The 14,843-nt window shown below is 44.9% G+C and overlaps 1 protein-coding gene across 2 annotated transcripts in view; it reads right to left on the bottom strand.

The window, feature by feature from the left end:
* LOC134394987 (DEP domain-containing mTOR-interacting protein-like) overlaps positions 1-10,918 on the bottom strand; it is a 50,914-nt gene extending 39,996 nt beyond the window's left edge. For both annotated transcript variants that reach the window (XM_063120903.1, XM_063120910.1), the window contains exon 1: positions 10,705-10,918. In XM_063120903.1, the coding sequence (XP_062976973.1) occupies positions 10,705-10,793 (89 nt within the window). In that variant the 5' untranslated portion in view covers positions 10,794-10,918. The remainder of the gene's footprint in view (positions 1-10,704) is intronic.
* Between the last annotated feature and the right edge of the window lie 3,925 nt (positions 10,919-14,843).

Here is a 14,843-nt window from a genome sequence, read left to right as displayed (position 1 = left end):
CTGCCTAGATCCAGAGGGAGAGGCGGGTATGAAATAATAATATTAATATTAATCATCATCATCATCATCTGAAAAATAGCAATAAATCAGCAAAGGCGCATCACAAAGCAGCCTACAAGGCAGAACAAAACAAACACAGAGAAAACTGCTTAATTTATCGATGGCTACTAGTCCTCGTAGCTATATGCCGCCTCTGGTATCAGAGGCCTATGTACAGCAGTTGCTGAGGATCATGGGTGGGAAGGTGCTGTTGCACTCATGCCCTGCTTGTGAGTTTCCCATGGGCAGCTGATTGGCCACTGTGTGAACAGAATGGTGGACTAGATGGACCCTTGGTCTGATTCATCAGGGGTCCTCTTATGGTCTTATCATAGAATCATAGAATAGCAGAGTTGGAAGGGGCCTACAAGGCCATCGAGTCCAACCCCCCGCTCAATGCAGGAATCTACCCTAAAGCATCCCTGACAGATGGTTGTCCAGCTGCCTCTTGAATGCCTCTAGGGTGGGAGAGCCCACAACCTCCCTAGGTAACTGATTCCATTGTCGTACTGCTCTAACAGTCAGGAAGTTTTTCCTGATGTCCAGCTGGAATCTGGCTTCCTTTAACTTGAGCCTGTTATTCCGTGTTCTTATTCCGTGTTCTTATGTTCTTATCTTTCCCTTTATTTATTTATTTATTTATTTATTTATTACATTTTTATACCGCCCAATAGCCGAAGCTCTCTGGGCGGTTCACAAAAATTAAAACCACAATAAAACACCCAACAGGTTAAAACACAACTACGAAATACAGTATAAAAAGCGCAACCAGGATAAAACCACACAGCAAAGTTGATTATAAGATTAAAATACAGAGTTAAAACAGTAAAATTTAAATTTAAGTTAAAATTAAGTGTTAAAATACTGAGTGAATAAAAAAGTCTTCAGCTGGCGACGAAAGCAGTACAGTGTAGGCGCCAGGCGGACCTCTCTGGGGAGCTCGTTCCACAACCGGGGTGCCACAGCGGAGAAAGCCCTCCTCCTAGTAGCCACCTGCCTCACTTCCTTTCCCTTAACTTGTTCTGAGTTGACTTCCTGTTAACGGAAGTTAACCAGCAAGGACTGCAATATAATACGCACTGCATATATTCACACTAGAACAATACTTAACAGTACTGCTTAACAATACTGCTCAATGTCAAAGCATAGGCATGAAAAGACCAGATATTCTTGGTCTTCTGTGCTCTACTTTCAGTATGCATCAAGAAGCAAGGACATACAGAGCGAAAATCTTTGGATTTCACAAAGTTGGCAAAAAGGAAGCTTGTGAAGCAGGATTAGGTCACTCTTTAGGACAACCTTGCCCAACCTGGCAACCCTCAGATACGTTGGGTTACAACTTCCAGAATTCCTGAACACTGGCCATGCTAGTTGGTGCTGATGGAAGTTGTCTAAAACATCTGGAGATCTACCTTCTGCCCACCCTTGGACTAGGGGAGTGATTCTTGAAAGAATAAGCTCTCTGAACAGGTGAATATCTGCTTTGCCCTGCTACAATTCAGTAAGATTCCCAAACTTGATGCAGGCCCTCAGCCGCTCTGGTTTAGCAGGGGAGATAGAGCAGGACCAAATACCTCAAAGTTAGGAATGTCACAGAGGTGAGACTGAGTCCGCAAGTTCAATGGACTCCCCCATATCTGCCCACCCCCAGGACCCAGTCAGGCACCTGTGGTACATTCGCAGACTCCTGCTCCATGTGCCAATGAGGCCCGACAGCTGCCACCCTCATCTGGAGCCTCCGTTGTGCGCCACAATGGAGGCTCCGGAAATTATATATTTCCATTCACACCTTTACTCTTGCATAAATGGGGCCTTTATGGATGCCATTTCTGCAAATGGGGCGGGGGGAAATATGTAATTTCCAGAGTGAAGGGAGACGGCTGTCGAGCACTTATCGGGCCTCACCAGGTCTCAAAAGAAGCTCATGAGTCCTGATGAACAGGGGTGGGCTATGTTGGGGCAACTGTCCGACAAATCGTGCACGGGTGGGTTCGCCCATCCCTAACAGCTTGACATCTGTACGAGTCCATGGACATTGGTGGGAGCCTGCGAAAGTGGATCTATTAGCTATCCCTCAAACAGCCTCTCTCAAAAACCTGGCCCTGGGCCGGGGACAGCAGAAGCAACAGTGTTACTTTGTCAAGGTCAAGAGCAGGAGATCCTCCTCTACGGCCTTGTTCAAAGGCAAAGCCTTGGCACATTAAACAAAAATAAATGTGAAGTTATCCAACGCCGACAAAATCGCCTCCAGGGCTCGTTCAAATATTGCTTTTGTTCAAACAATGACAGGCTGTGCTCGCAGCCAAGTGCCTCACTGCTATCAGGCTCAAGTTTGAGTTCAAGCTGTTTCTGACAATAGCCCAACCCTTCACTCCATCCCGGGCCCTCGTGTTCGTTGTTTGCTCTGCGTGTGCACACCCACGCTGCTATTTGGGTACTTGCCATTATTTGTCAAATTCATTCGACGCAATGTCACGTGAGTGCCACTGTAGGGTGTAAAGCGAAGAGACGGCCCTCTCCAAACTTTTTGGGTAGCTCACAGCTAAAGATGTTCACTGACGGATAGTGGTGACGGATCGACGTACGATGCCTTCTGAAAAAAGCCTGAAGGAACTCAGTGGCTGGTCACTTCCCAGCAAAAATGTATATCCCTGGGAGAGGCTGAAGGGAATGGAGGAAGAAGTCTTGGATTTTGCAGATGGGTGAGGGACTCTAAGGGCATGCTGTTGGCCTTAAGGCAGAGGTGGAGGACCTCCAGCCCGTGGGATTCCTGTCTAGCCCAGAGACCTTCCTTGAACTCCTCCAAGTCCTTCCTATTGCAGGGATTCTTCCTAAATAAATCCTCATTGTTATCTCCATTTTGAGATCAGAGATAACAATGCAGATGCAGGCAGCAGGGGACTGCAATCAAATACTGTGGGAAAGAGAAAAGTAGAAGCTTCAAGAGGCCTTTAAAAACCACCTCTTTTAAATCAAAATAATAATTTTTTAAAAAAAATGTTTGGCAAGGTTGAGTACAGGTAGAGGCGCACAGCTTAAACCAGCACTCCCCAGCCCGGTGCCCTCCAAACTGCAGATGCATCGGGCTACAATGTCAATAGGGCAGTGAATCCACTCCGGGTTTCAGTCAGAATTGAATAGTTCCTGGCTGGTTCCGACTGAAACCTGGAGTGATTCACCAACCCGTTGACATTGGAGGCACTAATCTCCACTGAGAAAGCCATTGGGTACCAGTTCAGGGAAGACTGAACTAAACATTGTCCACTGCTCTCAAATCAGGTCTCCAGGGATCAATTTCTCCAGCTGGAGAAATTTGGTGAAATTGCCCCCCCCCCTCCAATTTCTCTGCCCATGAATAGGGTGGAAAAGTTTGAGAGGCCGCTGGTGCACAGCTCTAATATTAAAGCGCTGTCAATTTCAGGGGTGTTTTTTTTTCCCCAGTCTTAAATTTGGTTCATCTTGAACGTTGAGGATTTCTTTGTTCTTAAGTTTGGTTCAACACAAGCTTTGAGAATTTTTAAAAGAAGGCTGAATGAATATTCATAAGCCTTCTCGTGCAAATTTCGCCTAATGCAGGCATTTGTGCCTAACATACACATTTTTTTGGAAGCAATTTTCCTAATATAACACATTTCTTCATATTAGTCCCCCAAATACCTACATTTTGTAAGCATTTTTTTTTTTTTTTACTGGAGAATGACGCTGTAAATTCGAAGAAGTGCAAATGTTGAACGTGTGAAATTAGATGAGTTCGCATAAAGGTGCAAAATGAACGAATTTTTCGCCCACCTATTCTTTTCTCTATAAATGGTATCCTGTCTTGATAATGCTACACCTATATCCAATTGGATGCAGCAAATAAAGGTCTGCATAGAGCCGATCTTTGACTGGCCTGTCTGAGAGTAAGTTGGGGCAATAAAAGGAGGTGAACCAACACGTGATCCGATTTTGCAATCTAGGTTTTATTTCCAAGGGATGAAAAGCAGGACGTCTGAAAGAGGTTCTTTATACATCGCTGGCAGCTCTTTTGGCCAAGAGATCTGGTTTGACAGGTAACTGGTTTCTTGTCCACAGCCAGTCTGATCTAGAAGCGCCAGGGAAATCACATTAAGTCCCAGTTAGCCTGAAACCAGATTTCGATCACCAAACCCAGTGGAAGGTCACGGCACAAAACAAGGAACCAAATGGTTTGGCCGTGTTTACTGAAAGAAACAGCCATGAAGCAGAGATGCCAATCAGACATCTGTTTGTCCTCAGGGCTTCTTTGCACATAACAACAAAAGAAAAGCAAGAAATAAATAACCCTCAGGAATAATCCTGCTTATATAGTCTCTGACAGCTGCTGCACATGCAATGCTTTTTGTGCATGAACAAATTGTTCAGTGTCAGGTAAAACATGAAGATCACCATGTGTGAAAACACACAAGTGCGCGTGGCACTCCGAATACAGACTTGGGTAATCACAGCCTAATTCAGCTTCCCTGATGGTGTAGACAGAGATGCCAGAGATGTTCTCTGAAGCCAGGCTCGGGTAAAAAGCCTGCCTCAGAAACAAATCCGTGAGTCAGGGAAGAAGTCCCAGCATATTTATTTTTAGCCTGCTCATCTGCTGAAAGAGCGTGTTGTTGTTGTTTTTACAGAAGATCAATCATAAACAGGACAGTCACTGCTTGCAGGCTCACAATCTAAATGACACGACAGGAAAGGAAGAGGGGTTGGGGAGGGATGAGGAAAATAAGCAAACCATTTTTTAAAGTTACAGAGTTCTTCTTATAATGACCAGCTTGCGAAGAAACATTCAGGCAGAGGAGGAGTCTGTTGGAGCTGGTCTCTCAACAAAGCTGGCGGAGGGGTCCCTGTAGACCCTTCTGTGCTTCTGCTTCTACCCACACATCCTGCTGGCCCCCAATGTGCCTACTAGGTCCACCATACACACTCTCTTCCCTTCAAGCAGTTGCAGAGCAGGGGGACACGGGAAGAGAAGATGGAGGTTCTTCCCTGCCTTTTTCTCCCTCTTGGCTGGATGCGCTGGGCAAGAAATCTTCAGCACAGTGTGGTTCAAGGGGAAGTGACATGGCTACTGGAGCCAAAACAACACCACCCATGCACAAAAGGAAAGTACCCAAAGGCATAGGGCAGGAGGCAGGACACCTGGTGCCCTCCTGGTGATTTGGATTTCAACTTCCATAATCTCTAACCACTGGGCATGCTAGCTGGGGTTTATGGGAGTTGTAATCCAGAAAATATTTTTTAAAAAACTAGACTCCACCCCCCCCCCCCCCAAGGCTTGGGGGAACACTAGAAAAAGTCCAGTGAGGGTGGAATATGTTTGTTTGTTTATTTATTTATTACATTTTTATACTGTCCAATAGCTGAAGCTCTCTGGGCGGTTCACAAAAATTAAAACCATTAAGAACATAATAAAACATCCAACAATCTAAAAACCCAAATACAAAATACAATATAAAAAGCACAACCAGGCTAAAACCGCACAGCAGAAATTGATATAGGATTAAAATACAGAATTAAAACAGCAAAGTTTAAATTCAGGTGTTAAAATACTGAGAAAATAAAAAGGTCTTCAGCTGGCGATGAAAAGAATACAGTGTAGGCGCCAGGCGGACCTCTCTGGCCATGACATTCCAACTGTGTACAGGGGACAGGAACAGAAAGCCAGATTGGAGGGAGGATGGAATGGAATATCGTGGACAAAGAGATGGCTGACTGGCTGGCTGCAACGTTCCATCGCAGGTTCCACTTGTAGCACTGAATTCCAGCTGCTTGGCAGCAAATAGTAGCAAAGGCAGAGGCCTTCCTAACTGTTAGTGGCGTTCCCTAAAACATCCAGTGGACTGTTTTTCAAAGCGGGAAGCTGGAGTAGAATGAGCAGTGTCGAGCCAGAGTAAGCTCCGTGGGCAGGATTGGGGAGCCTGACAGGGCAAATTTGGCCAGCTGCCATGACTGTAAGACCTCCCGCCAAGATGTAAGACGATAAAGAGGTCTGCCGTGTAATCCATAAAGCTTTAGCAAACAAATAAACATGTCTTCACACCTGATGGCAGGGTGAACGCTAGGAGCTATCCTCTGAGCTTAATTAGGCTAAATAAGCTAGACAGTTGTCTTTCAATTAAAACTTGACAGTTTGCCTGCAGTCCAGCAGGTACTTTAAATCAGGGAGGACCGTTTTGGAAAAGCCTCTGGTGAGTGGCTACCCTAAAGGACCAGCTCCCACCTTCTCTCAAGCTCTGCTTGCTTGACCCTGCAGAGGAACCTGGGCTGTGTCAGCTCTGGTGTTCCTTTCCCCTCTGACAGAGGCTGAGCTTCTGGGGTGTGTGGGAATGGTCTGTGAGCCTTCAGCATCGGGTCTGATAAGTTCCTGGGAAGATACATCCTTGACTCCTGAAGAGTCTTGGGCCATAGCTAGACCTAAGGTTTATCCCTGGATCGTCCAGGGGTCAAACCTGTTCATCCAGGTGACACACAGGGGATCCAGTGCTCAGGCAGGGGTGAACCTTGGATGATCCCAGGATAAACCTTAGGTCTAGCTGTGGCCTTGGAGAATCTCTTCATGCTCTTCCTGTCGTTGTCGTATTCCTCCTCCTCCTCTTCTTCTTCTTCCTCCTCTTCCTCTTCCTCCTCCTCCTTCTTCTTCTTCCAATTCAGCCCCCAAAATCCCTTTCCCCACACTAGGAGAACAAGCCTGATCCTGACACCAGCAAGCTGGAGATTCTGCAATTCTGGAGAAGATGGACATTTGGTCTTAGGTATTTAAGCTGCACTTGCTAAAATTTCTTCTGTTTTGCAGAAGGGAAAACCCCATACACAAATGCAGCACAGATCCATGATTCCAATTCTTCAGAGAATCGATAACATTCTGCCCCTCATTGCTACAAATATCATATAAAATCACACTTCTACTACTTTAAAAGAAAATGGGTGGGGGTCGGGGGAAGATGGCAAGTTTGTCAGCACAGGCTCTCTCTTTTCATACTATGTACAGTAGTCTGTTCTTTTAGGGGCTCTATAAATGGTAAATACTATTATTAGCAGTTGGTCCTCCCAAAGATGATGTACACCTATATTTGCTCCCCAATGAAAAGTACACAGAATGCAACCTTTCCCAAGTTCTTTCCCTGCCAACAGTTCACTCGAGTCAGACCTTGTAAAAAGCATTTTACACATGCTGCTTTTAACCCTTCCCGCATCACATTCCCTTCTGCCACAAAATTATAGGTCAGACCTGCCCTTTCCCAGTGCCGTGGATGCTGGTCACCCTCTCATACATTCGCCTTGCAGGCCGTCCTGCATGCAGCAATCTCAGGCAATGGAGATCTTGTCCTGAAATAACCCCTACAGTTCAGAAAACCCACAAGTGTCCCTCCTGCTTGAAATCTTCTGGAATCCATGCCATGATTTTTTGCTTGAAAGACGTAGTTCATGCAGACATGTTCAGCTCAGAGTGGAAGCTTGGGTGACTTCCATCAGTCCTGTTCAAGAGGGGCTTTTACAAAGCCATTCTCGCATCGAACTTGAAATGCAGCTTTCATTTTTTGTAAATAGGCACACACATACACACGCCACAAAACAAATAAACCAACAGGCTTCCAGCCATCATGAATGCAGAGTTGTATTTTGTAAATTTTCTGACTGTGGCTATAAAAGCCCTACCTCCGGCATGGCTTTTTCATAACTAGCTCGAAGCAGAATTGAAGTGGCGGTTCCACGGAGCACTTTAATACGATGCTATATTATTCTGCAATGCCCTTCCTCATGGCCAAGAGCCTTCTATAATGTTTACTTGCAAATAAGTCAGCCAAGGTCATTTCCAATGTGAATCAAAGCTTTCCTGATTGCCGTTTTGCCTGTTTTATTACTTCCTGTTCAGCACAGCTGGCGGGGGGACGAGTAATGAATTGCCCCTTAGCATTTGTTCCCCATTTTGTGGAGTGGATGAGAGGGATGGTTTTCTTACATTACTACATTTTTCTTATATAGTGAAATGGTGTCATTTTGCTCTTCAGAAAATGAAAAGAAATGCAAAGGAACTTGTTACTCAGCTGCTCTGCTTGCAGGGAACAGAAAATGACTAATAAGCAGCAATTCATCACTAATCCCAGGCCGTGCTGAACAGGAAGCAATAAAGACGGCTTTTTTATTATTATTAAAAAGCTTAGAGGATTGCTTTCCCCAAAACCAACCAATTCAGAGGCTTTGCTTGTGGTGCCCTTGAGAAAATGTAGCCCACAGAGCTGCCACACATGACAGGGCCTTTTCAGTGGCAGCACCCTGGCTGTGAAACTCATTTCCAGTAGAGATTAGGATGTCCTCCATGCTGTTGTCCTTTAGGCAACAGTTAGACTTATTTATTTGAGTAGGCTTTTGACTTATAGGCAAGTCCTTTGTTTTTTTATTGGTTGTGTAAATGGTTTTATTGCATTTTATTATGTATTTGTGCTCTAGAAGTGCAGAGGTGGGGTGGGTGAAGTTCCCCCAAGTCATCTAAAGTCCCCCTGATGATATTATTATTCAACCTTGTACTCCTTTCGGCGCCTCCTGAAAACATCTTTATTCCAAGAAGCCTTTCTTTAACACGCAGCCTTGGATTTCTGTGATGTTGTTGGGTTTTTTTTTGCTTCTTTTTAAATTTTGTTTTAACTGTTTTATTCTGTTTTTATTTTCATTTTACCTTGTACACCGCTCCGAAATTTTTCAATGGGGAGCGGTATATAAATATTCTAAATAAATAAATAAATAATAATAAATAAATTATTATTATTATTATTATTATTATTATTATTATTATTATTATTAGACATTTATAAGCAGGTTCTGGGATGTACAACTGTTATGTTTATCATGTGTAGCAGTAGCTCTTTTTGACTTCACAAAAACACTGTGAGGAAAGCCACTTTGATTTCCATTTTCACAAATGAAGATCTGTACAGTGGAGAAGCAGGACTGGAACTCGTGGCAATGACTGAGCCCCACTCTCCTCAGATCAGCGATCTTTTCAGACTGGGAACGCACATTCGATTCCACTCTCCTGCCTACCCTTACCACATTTTACATTTACATTTTACACAGTAAGAATATATCCCCCTCTAACCTGTATTGCTCCCCCATCTCCACCCCGGCACTATTCCCCTTGGGGCTCTTCCTGCCTCCCCCTGTGCCAACCCTCAGCGTTTTTCATAGGCAGAAGGAGAAGACTTCGGAAACCATGTTGGTCAGCATGCATGTTTTCCACAGTTCCACTCCGTCCTAAAACCATCTATTTTGGAGGCTAGCTAGAGTTAAAAGAGTCCTTCTGGGTATCAGAACAGAACTGATGAGGCATGTGGCAGTTGTCTATGGGCTGATTACACTCTTTGGCCATCAGTTGCCACCACTGGACCAGGAAGAACATAAGATGAGCCCTGCTGGATCAGACCAAGGGTCCATCTAGTCCAACATTCTTTTCACACAGTGGCCGACCAGCTGTCAACCACTCACAAGCAGAACAGGAGGCAAGTCAACAGCACCCTCCCAACCATCTTTCCCAGCAACCGTCGTATATGGGTTTACTACTTCTGATACTGGAGGTAACACATAGCCATCAGGACTAGTAGCCATGGATAGCCATTCTCCTCCATGAATTTGTCCAATCCCTTTAAAGCCATCCGAAGTGACGGTCATCACTGAAGATTTGAGTTCAGAAACACTGAAGATTTCTTAGAAAATATCTGAGCCAAAAAGCAAAGCAAAGCCAGAGAACAAGCTATGGGGATGCTGCAGGAAAGACCCTCCTCAGGTTGGGACATGACTCACTTGGGGGGGCTGAAAGACATGTTTCTTAGGCTGCACTATAAATCTAACTTTCTAAGGACAACCCATCCTGTTAAGCCAGACTTCCCCAGCCTGACACCCTCCTGACTTGTTGGACTACAACTCCTATCATACCTCATCGTGCTGGTTGAGGTGATGGGTACTGTAGTCCAACAACTCTGGAGGGTGCCAGGTATGGAGAAAGCTGTACTAGAGTCACGAGCCATCCTTGCAGTTCCTACGTTTAAAGCTCCTTCTGCACGCCCACGTTGATGGAAAACATGGAGTTCATTTGCAAGCCGTTGGAATAGAAATGATTGGGAAAATATACAGCTTTATGTACTGGTTTCGTTCACACACAGCTTCAACACTTAAGCTATACATTGAAAGCCATTGTGGTGTAGTGGTTAGAGTGTTGGACTGGAACTTCAGAGATCAGGGTTCTACTCCCCAGTCGGGCTATGAAGGTCACTGGGTGACACTAGGATAGTCACGGATTCTCAGCCTAACCTACCTCACAGGGCTGTTGTGAGGATAAAATGGGGGCGGGGAGGACCATGTGAGCTGCATTGGGTTCCTTGGGGTAAAAAGGAGGGACATAACGTTGTAATAATAATAATAATAAACAACTGACACAAGCGAGAAAAGAGAGATAATAATAATGTTTGCATTTCCCATTCCATATAAACCATTCCCAGGGGAGAAACAGAGGGCGCGGGAGTTAAGCGTGGAACTATGCTCTCTTTCGGTTTTATGTATAAAACCAAGTACTGCAAAGTGGCATCTAGACACTTTGCAGAAGGAAAAATGGAAGAGAGAGAGAGAGAGAGAGAGAGAGAGAGGCTGAAGCACAAAACATACCTCAGCTGCTCTCCTGCAATCATGACCTCGGCTCTGTGGTGCCTCTCGGTTGCTTTTTGCTTCAAGGCACTGCTCAGGCTGTTCTCCATCCTGTCCCATCAGCAAGAGCAGCCCAGGCGCAGGGAGGGGAAGGAGGGAGCCGTGCCTTGCAGGCTTCTTGGCAGCTACGGATGGCTTCCCGTGCGCCTCTTTGCTTCTCTGCATAGAGTGCAGCTTCCTGACAGAACCATCTTGTTAGCACTTCATTGCGAGAGCCCAGTGCAGGCTGCTTACTGTTTGCCAGGAGGGAGGGAGGGAGGGAGGAAGACAGGGAGGGGCGGGCCCAAAGGAAGGAGGTGGAGCAGGGCCAGCCCCCAACTTTCCCCCAGATGTGGCTCCACCTTACCTGGGAAAAGGTAAGTACACATAGGTGAAGCCTAGATTTCCTCCGAGAGGAGAAGGGCAATAAAGAAGATTGTAAGAGAAACTGGGAGACCAGAGCGGAGGTCCAACTAGTCCAGCAGCCAGCCAGATGCTTTGGAGGAGCCCTCCAAGTAGGGCATGAAGGCAATAGCCCTCTCCCGCTGCTGCCTTCTAGCAAATGATACTCAGCATAGACTGCCCTTAAACAGGGAGGTTTGATACAGCCATCAGGATTCTACGCTTTGTAAACAGACACTGAGCATCTCTACATTAAGTGGCGGGAGGGATGAAAACTTAGCAGGCTTTTTTTTCTTGGGCCCTTCCGCGTTCACTACAGGCTTCTTTACACGCAATCACATGATTTATAATTGAAACCTTCCCCTCTGGACAATGTTCATTAAGCTCGATGTAACAGCGTCATCTAGTGGAGGAATTAAAGCCACGGTTATTTTACATACCAGGTTATCTTGGTGGGGGGGGGGAGGGAGTTAGCCAAGATTTCTGGGGGAAGGTGGGGGAGACATCCTGGAAGTTACAGTGTCATGTAATGGACCCACAAACTTCCGTGAGTGGCCAGTCATGAGTGTGCAATAAATCACTCATGCAGGGAAGCTCCCTGTGATTGCTTTAGTTCAGGGATGGCCAAGGCTAAGGGAAGACGTGATAGAGGTGTACAAAAACATGCATGGTGTGGAGAATGTGGATAGGGAGACATTTTTCTCCCTCTCTCAAAATACTAGAACCCAATGAGGTCATCCCATGAAGGTGATTGGTGGGAGATCCAGGACAAATAAAAGGAAGTAGTTCTTCACACAGCACATAGTTAAATTATGGACTTCACTGAACTATGGAACTGTAGTGATGGCCACCAATTCGGATGGCTTTGAAAAGGGGTTGGATAAATTCCTGGAGGAGATGACGATCAATGGCTATTTATTTATTTATTTATTTATTACATTTTTATACCGCCCAATAGCCGAAGCTCTCTGGGCGGTTCACAAAAATTAAAACCACAGTAAAACACCCAACAGTTTAAAACTACTAGCCCTGATGGCTATATATGCCACCACACAGGCTCTGAACAACAGGCCCAGCCGCGGACACTCCCTGCTCAAGCTAAGCCCCGCCACTTGAGGAGCCTGAGGCGAGGGACAACCACTGCCTTTCTCCAAACTATGTGGAGAAAGGGGTTAAACTGGAAGGATTTCAGTAATTATTTATTTATTTATTTATATAGCACCAACAATGTACTTGGTGCTGTACAAAATATACAAATAAAACAGCGATACCCTGCCTAGAGGCTTACAACTTAAAATCACATTAAAACATATGAAGGGGGGAAGGGGTTACACAAAACAGAAATTAGAGAATAATCATAGTAATAAGAACAGTAAATCAAGCTAAAATACCAAAAGCTATTGTAATAAATTAAAGCGCTGTGAATTATATGTACTGAGGTGAATTATTGTCAGAGTGGGTGTTAAATGTAAATAACTGCAGATGATCATTGCCAGACACGTGGGATTTTTGTGGTAGTTAAAACAAACTGATTAAAAAAATATTTTACAAGTTCACACGCTTTGTTTCATAATAAAACAGTTAAAAAAAACTTTTTAAAACCTCCCATCCAATCCTTTCACTCTTCTCATACACGCTTTCCTTTCTCACACACATTCACTCTTGAACTTTTATTATCAGTATTGATTAATGTACACCAACTGACTATCAGCACACCACCCTCAAAAGACACCACTCTCTACACTGACCCTCAAATTCTCCAGAACCCAAGTACTCTACACACCAAGAGCTAACATACAGAGCTAACCCAGAGAGAGCTGAAGCGCTAAAGACTCTTAGGCCACAGCTAGACCTAAGGTTTATCTTGGGATCATCCAGGGTTCGCCCCTGCCTGAGCACTGGATCCCCTGTGTGTCACCTGGATGGACAGGTTTGACCCCTGGACGATCCAGGGATAAACCTTAGGTCTAGCTGTGGCCTAAGAGGACCTAAAAGTCTCCCTCAATCCTCTCAGTCATTCCCTTATATATCACTCCTCCTCCTCCTCCTCAGATATTCTAACTCCATCCACTCAGGTCAACATTCTAAGCACCAAACTTACCAATTCCAGACATGCATTAGGGAACTGACTTGTGACATGTAACGCCACAAAGGCTATCAATGGCTACTAGCCCTGATGGCTATGTGATACCTCCAGTATCTGAGCCAGTAAGCCTATGTACACCAGTTGCTGGGGAACATGGGAGGGTCCCTGCTCATGGGTCCCTGGTTGACAGCTGTTTGGCCACTATGGGAACAGAGTGCTGGACTAGATGGACCCTTGGTCTGATCCAGCATCAGGGCACTTCTGATGTTCTTAACTCCCTGCCTCTGTGAGGAAACATCAATTTTTAAAAAAACAACCAAACATGGTGGTTTGTCACTAAAATTCAGCAGTGCACCTGCAGCAGGGAAAGGGGTCTCTTTCGCTTTAACTTTGACTCTTTTGGCACCCTGGTGCCACTGCATTTTGGTGGTGGGCTATCACAAATTCAGTAGTATGTTGGCAGGGGCAATGGGGGTGCAAAGAAGGCCAGACAGGCTTCATGCAGCTCATGGGTTGCCTGTTACCGACCCCTGCCTTAAGTTTCTCAGTGGAGGCTGGTGGCTCCAGTGTCAGTGGGGCAGAGAATCCGCTCCGGGTTTCAGTCAGAACTCCAGCCATCCAAGATGTGAAGCCACCACTGGTTTCTAGAAACTTAAGGTCCGTGTACTGACTTGCAGGGTGGGAGGGGAAGCCTCACATCTCCTCACACCCACCCCATCAGGCAGGCTCATATGAGAGGTAGTATTTCATGGCGCTCGCTGATCCTACAATCATGAACTAGAAATGAATGAAATCAGTCTGTTCTGTGGTCTCCTGTATTCATCTAGTTTTACTAATCTTACATTCATTCCATGTCAAATATGAATAACTTAGCACATTTTTGGTAAATTCTTAACAGAAAAGTCAAAATGAAATTCTAAATCCTCTGCAATAGGTAACCTACACGGAGTTAACTATGTTGTACCAGCCTGCCATATAGTTGGTTCAATATGAAGAAGAAATAGAGAGAGGTGGCAACCTGAATTCAGTGCCACAAACATGGCTGAATGCACAGGAATTCCAACCCAGGCTTAAGAGGCGATACTCAAAGCCCTGGGCCTAGTTCGATGAATCCCATCATTTTCTGCTTCTGTTTCTCCTGCATTTGATTTAAAAAATAAATAAAAATAAAAATCTCAAGTTCTTTCTAAGAAGACACTTACAAAGTTTGGTAATGTCAAAAACAAACTGAAACAAAATTCTGTTGCCGACCGCGGCAGGCCAGAGGAAAATCAGAATTGGATGGCTAAGAACTACAACCACCCTGAGATGGACCCTTTGCTCAGTGAAGCCCAGACTTTGGACCAAGTAAATACTAAGACATTCAGGAAAAGCAGGAAGGAAAATGTTTGCACCAAATCAAATGCAACCCAAGATGGAATATTGGGCTGTGTGTGTGCGTGTGTGGTACGTGATGTTAGTTGGGTAATTCTTCTTTTCTTTTTTTAATTAGAAGCCTAATATAGCAGCTATAAACCAGATGCTCAGCTTAATTAAATAAGCCCTAGTAGCTGTTAAGACATCCTGGATCTGGTAGATATAATCTTTCCCAGACCAGCAGCACTGATGCTCAATCAACATTGATGAAACGAAA

The sequence above is a fragment of the Elgaria multicarinata genome, chromosome 1 (assembly GCF_023053635.1).
Source record: "Elgaria multicarinata webbii isolate HBS135686 ecotype San Diego chromosome 1, rElgMul1.1.pri, whole genome shotgun sequence".
NCBI classification, from domain to species: Eukaryota; Metazoa; Chordata; class Lepidosauria; order Squamata; family Anguidae; genus Elgaria; species Elgaria multicarinata.
This window is presented reverse-complemented; position numbering and strand designations above follow the sequence as displayed.